Here is a 5,908-nt window from a genome sequence, read left to right on the forward strand (position 1 = left end):
TCATAGGCGATTTATATAATGTAACTAACGGCACTTTCCCGATTTGTCGTCCCGTTTTCATTATACCGAATGTAAATCATTTAGAGGTAGTGGAGGGGGAAGTTCTGTCGAGATATGCGGTGCGTTCGGCCTGATGTTTTGCTCAGTCGGTCAAAACTTTTCTTGACCGATACGCTACCGCGTATCTCGATATTTCGATAGAATCACTTCCAAAAGCGACTCTTCACATTTCCTCGACAAATCATCAGTTCATGATAATAAATTTCCGATGACAAAAGATTCGTCATAGCAAATATAACTCCCCTAAAAATTATAAAAGCTCAAACCATTTCCAACATTACAAATCATTTATTTACTAATTTCTGCTCAACATCAATTGAAAGTTTCTCCCAAATTATAAAGTAATAGGCCCCGGTTGCTCATAGTTCACATTTACTCCCATCCTTCACTTACGCCTCAAACTTTTAACGTTTGTTTTTGCATAATAATAATCTCACTGAATACTTCAACTCGTAAAAACTCCTTCACCATGACTACTATTTATCAACAAAAGACGAATAATCAACACTCGACGAAAAACATTCAATACTAAAAAAGCTCTCCCCCCCCCTAAGACCTACCCGCTAATCAACGATTCCGGTCTAACAACAATGAGACTCTTCCCATAAACATCAAAATTATCATAATGCTCCACCGCAGCTCTTGCGAATGAATCAGTCTTCACGTAAACATGGCAGTAATTCAACGAGCCCTCTCCAACTTCCTTAATCTTCGTCACAAAAATTGGTTGATATTCCTCAAAAAGCTTCCCAAAAAAGTCAGTGTCACAGGCTCCATGAATATTAGCCACAACAATCCCCTCAGCACGTACGTCCTCCACCACAACAGTCTTCAGTTTCTTCCAGGGAACCCTCGAATTCATAGGAACATAGAAATACTTCCCAGAGATCATAATAACCTTCTGCACCATCTTCGGAAGATCTTTAGAATTTTTTTTTAAAGTCATAAGCATCTCCTCTCGATTCTTCTGCATCGCGTCATCATATTTCCCTGAGATCACTAGATCAATCTCTTGGATAGTTTGACTCCCAGAGCTCGAATGATGCTTAAAGGTCTCTACAGTTGAATTATCAAAATTGAAGGATCTAGAAGAAAACTCCTCCAGCCCCCTCCTCGTGAGCTTCTCTTGCTTCCTCACTTTAAGAGCAGACGCTGGCTTAAACTCCTCTAGCTGAATAATTCCCTTACTCACAACATCAATTGCACATTCCCTGGCACACTGCTCAGATCCAAATCTAACAAAGCACCAGCCAGTGGGATACCCGGTTTGCTGAACAGTCTCGATGTATCCATATGTTGAAAATAACTCCCGAATTTCTTTTTCAGATAATTTTCTCGCATTAGCAAAGAACACAGACTTGGCTTCGTAATACTTGTCATAATTATGCTGATCATTCTTAGGGGGTTTCTCGGTTTTAAGATTATTATTAGCATCATTATCATAAGTCCGAATGACATTAACTGTTTTTATTGGTTTTTTCTTCATGGCTTCAAACATCTCGGGATCATCCGACAATTGTTTGTTCTTCATGAGGCGAATTGTAGGGCTGAATGATCTCAATTTGATTCCGTCATTGGTGCTTTGTAGGACACAATTTTTAGCGTCGTTTTTGTGCCAATAACTGATGAAACAATAGCCCTGAGAGGAACCAGTCTGACTGACGTTCTTCACAGCTCCGTATTTTTTGAATATTTTTGTTACTTTTTCGATTGAGAGTTCTTTGAGATTTTCGAAATGAACTAACCATACACCAAATTTAGGCTGGTACTCGTAATAGTTTTCAGGATTCAAAGATTGTCGGCATATTGGAATTGCTTTTGTGGCTTTAGCCATATTACGTACCTGAGGAGTAAACACGTGTATTTTTCATTGTTCTGAAATGAACGTTGTGGCAAACCTAATTTAATTTTACTGGTATCTGGGAAAATACTCACGGTCTTTGATTAATCCCGAAACGTGAGATTTATTTTTGAGATATTGTTGCGGTTTGTTTATTTTGATTATCGTTTGAACGCTGAAATCAGCGTGCGAATCACTGAAGAAATTAGTGGAGGCTCGGTTCTCGGCTTTGGACGACCCCAAGCTGAAATGAGTATCACCCGATGAGAGGATGGCGCCACGGTGGATCGTCGGTAAAAGGGAGTGTTAAGGGTGCCCATCTACGATACGCAAGCAGAGATTATAAGGGAGATTGCTAGCGCCTATGGAAACGCTTCAACCGCAAAATTTCGTGCGGTGGCGCAGAACTAATTTTGAGTATGTACCTGTAAGTAAACCGGAGCGTGTGAGAGCGTCGATAACGGCGCAGAGTGGGGGGAACGCGTATGGGCTGGTATTCTCTTGTCCGAACCCTGAATGCAATACCAACACAAAAGTATCCAGGGGGTAATGTGTTACGTCGTTGGCCGTTCATTACTAGGTGGCGTTGTATGCACCTGGCGGTCAATTTGAATATTACTCTAATCAGAATAATTAGATAATAATTTAATTTCCATTCTTTCATTAAATTCAATATTGCGTAGTTTGGGCACGTGTTCTTTTGGTGGACAATGACGTCTTATTTCAACTCTCAAATACAAAGCTCTATTCATCCAAGAAATAACATAAACAGTTTAAATAAACGAACGAAATAAACCAAGCTAATATAAATATTGGAGGCCTGTTGATTTTCTGGCGTCGCCATAAACACATAAAATTCAGACGTAAACTTCTCGAGAAAGGTCCATGACTAATCCCAACAGATCTCCCTTTGTATCCTTTGTATTAAACCCAAGAACGTCATTTTCTGCCGGTCACACGTGCGTCCCAAATTCTAGAACGTGGATGGGGGTGGCTGGCAACAGTTGACTGCGTCACAACGTTGCCCAGCCCTCCCCACCACTTTTTGAGTCTAGCATTTAAGATATCACTAAAACATAAGAAAGAGAGAGAATGCGTGCGCAATCTGAAAAGAGTGGGAGTTATAGGACCCACGAAAGGGACGTTTTGAATAAGTTAAGTGAGTTCGACGAGACAGGTTTTAGAGTGCAGATCTCCAAAATATCAATCAATGTCTAGTGAAAGTTAATACAGTTTTGACAGCTAAATAAATAGTTTACGTGCTCTCCCGAAGCACTCAGTGTTTTTCATTCAATATCAAATAATTCCTTATCCCAATTTTTCTACGAATGAGGATTCATTAATTATTCTTTGGATTATTAATTGGACTTCGTTGGATTGCCCATCCGGGCTTCAGCTGTGGAATGTTCCTGCCTTCTTTATTCGCCGATTCGAAACTTGGCGCTGTTTTCCTAGTGACATCTGGGAGGACATAACAACTGGTGACAGCGGTGGGATTCGCAGCGTTCAATAAGTCCGATTTGAAAATTCTGCGAATTTTCATTGTTCAACTTCAACTACGAGACTTCAAGGAACTGACAACCTGGACACCCCATCTTCAAGGATAGAAAAAGCAGATTATAGTTCAGTGATAGTGAAAGAATTAAAGTGAAACACNTAATGTGTTACGTCGTTGGCCGTTCATTACTAGGTGGCGTTGTATGCACCTGGCGGTCAATTTGNTCCCATCTTCAAGGATAGAAAAAGCAGATAATACTTCAGTGATAGTGAAATCAATAAAGAGCAATAAAGTGTAAAATTAAAGTGAAACACTATTGGAATACAGTGAAAATATCAGTATAAGGAAAAATTGTAAGTCTAGAGCATAAGTTAAATATTAGTTTCGGGGTTGGGACACCAAGGTATCTCACTCAGCTTTTCCGCGGTTTTACTGGGTTTTTACGAAAAGATATCTTGCAGAGCCAGACGGCCGCAGCCGCGTCCACCCGATGGAGAGAGCACAATCATATTTAGAAAAAGAGAGCATAAGATAGAATTTTAATGAATAGTCGAACTGAAAATTTATTATGAGAATAGTGTTTTATTGAATTTTAGTGGTCTTGTAAAATTATAATCATGTCGTTTCCAAAGGGTTCATGGGTAGTTGAGGAAGTAACAGAGAATAATTATGGAAATAGTGAGACACTAAATAATAATAATAGTAATAGCGAACCTAATGAGACGAATGATATTCAACGTAATGAAATAAATATACAAAACAATACCGAGAGTAGAGAAACATCAGTGCAAAATGTTAGTGGGGGTAATCAGAATGTATCACAAAATGAGTCACAGCAAGTAATTGAGACAACCACGCGAAATGATGATGATCAAGGACGAATTTCAGATAAATCTCTAATGATTACAACGTCAGGGGTAGCGATGATTAATACAGGTAGTGGGAGTGATAGCATATCGACAAGTGGCATCAGTGGCGCTGGGAGTAGCAATGGTTTTATCACATCGAATCTCACTCAGAGTCATCATCATCAAACTGTTGGGAATAATGCAAATTCATATTTGCCAATTAAAGACGCGAAAGACATGATTCCGAAATTTGATGGGGAAAATATGCCAGTATTGATGTTTATTGAGCTTTGTGAACACGCTGTTCTTTCAGCTCACCCTTTGCAGAGGACTTACTTGACTCAATTCATTAAATCACGAATTCACGGTAAAGCAAGTACTTATGTCTCTAATCTTTCNAAATTCATATTTGCCAATTAAAGACGCGAAAGACATGATTCCGAAATTTGATGGGGAAAATATGCCGGTATTGATGTTTATCGAGCTTTGTGAACACGCTGTTCTTTCAGCTCACCCTTTGCAGAGGACTTACTTGACTCAATTCATTAAATCACGAATTCACGGTAAAGCAAGTACTTATGTCTCCAATCTTTCTGGATTGTCTCTTACAGAATTGGTTACGAATTTAAAACGAGCATTGGCACCACGTCGAACTCTCTCACAATGGCAAGCTCTTCTAGCTAGTATATTTCAGAAACCAAAAGAAAGTATCATGGACTTTGTAACCAGAATAAATGAGATTTTACGTGGAACAGAAGAGGTGATCAATGAAAAATATCCAAATGGAACAAATATGGGGTTGTTGAGTAGCGTTCGAGAGGGGGCGCGTGACAGTTTTGTTAGGGGTCTCAGGGGCGAATTAAGTCTACGCGTGTCGGGTAACAGACCATCCACTTTAACGCAGGCAATAGATTTAGCCATGGANCCATGGAGATGGAGAAAGAAGTCGAGGAAAGAGAAAAATTGTTCAACATTAAAGAGGAGAAACCGAAAGGGGAAAATAATAGTCAATCAGAGGTAATGGATATTGATCAGGATCAAAATTATTCTCACAATAGAAATCGAAAAACCACAAATTTTAGACACGCTCATGTTCATTCAACTCATGGAAATTCTTCAAATCATTTCACACAATTCGATCGTAAATCTATCACTTGCTTTGCGTGTGGGAAAAATGGGCACTCAAAGAGGGATTGTAGAAGTAAATTCAAACCAGGTTATTGTACTTTCTGTCAAAAAATAGGACACACTATGTACGTTTGTCGACGTAAAAACGGGAATCAGAATTTCAGAAATGAGAGAAAAGATCACACTCGAGATTCAATGGCCCAATCGTCTACCGATCAAGTAAAACCTGAACAAGCGTCGGTCCATCTCAGTGAATCCAAACGTATTGTTCCACCTTGTGTAGTACTCAGTAGTGATGAATTACGTAACATGAAAATGTGACTATTAGTCGATTCAGGAGCCGACGTTAATCTTGTCAAGGAAAATTGTTTATTACCTGAAAGTATCATAAATGGCAATAAGAAATTTTTATTATCAGGAATTACATCAGGATCAGAGACAACACTTGGGGAAGTCGTGATCAAGTTTGATTCATTTTCTTGTCCATTTCAAGTAGTCAGACACGATTTTCCATTAAAATACGATGGAATTCTG

General features: G+C 39.1%; 1 protein-coding gene across 1 annotated transcript; it reads right to left on the minus strand.

The window, feature by feature from the left end:
• Positions 1-332: 332 nt before the first annotated feature.
• LOC107035928 lies at positions 333-2,171 on the minus strand. The gene is made up of 2 exons (XM_015253578.2): positions 1,996-2,171; positions 333-1,903 (listed from the first exon to the last, which is right to left on the minus strand). The coding sequence occupies exon 2, from the start codon at positions 1,892-1,894 to the stop codon at positions 617-619; it is 1,278 nt and encodes a 425-aa protein (XP_015109064.1). The 5' UTR covers positions 1,895-1,903; positions 1,996-2,171; the 3' UTR covers positions 333-616.
• Between the last annotated feature and the right edge of the window lie 3,737 nt (positions 2,172-5,908).

Source organism: Diachasma alloeum, unplaced genomic scaffold (genome assembly GCF_001412515.2).
Source record: "Diachasma alloeum isolate Michigan unplaced genomic scaffold, Dall2.0 Dall_scaffold_00202, whole genome shotgun sequence".
NCBI lineage: Eukaryota > Metazoa > Arthropoda > Insecta > Hymenoptera > Braconidae > Diachasma > Diachasma alloeum.

Excerpts from the sequence above, each read along its gene's own strand:
- LOC107035928 (XM_015253578.2), bottom strand. The coding sequence starts at position 1,894 with ATGGCTAAAGCCACAAAAGCAATTCCAATATGCCGACAATCTTTGAAT.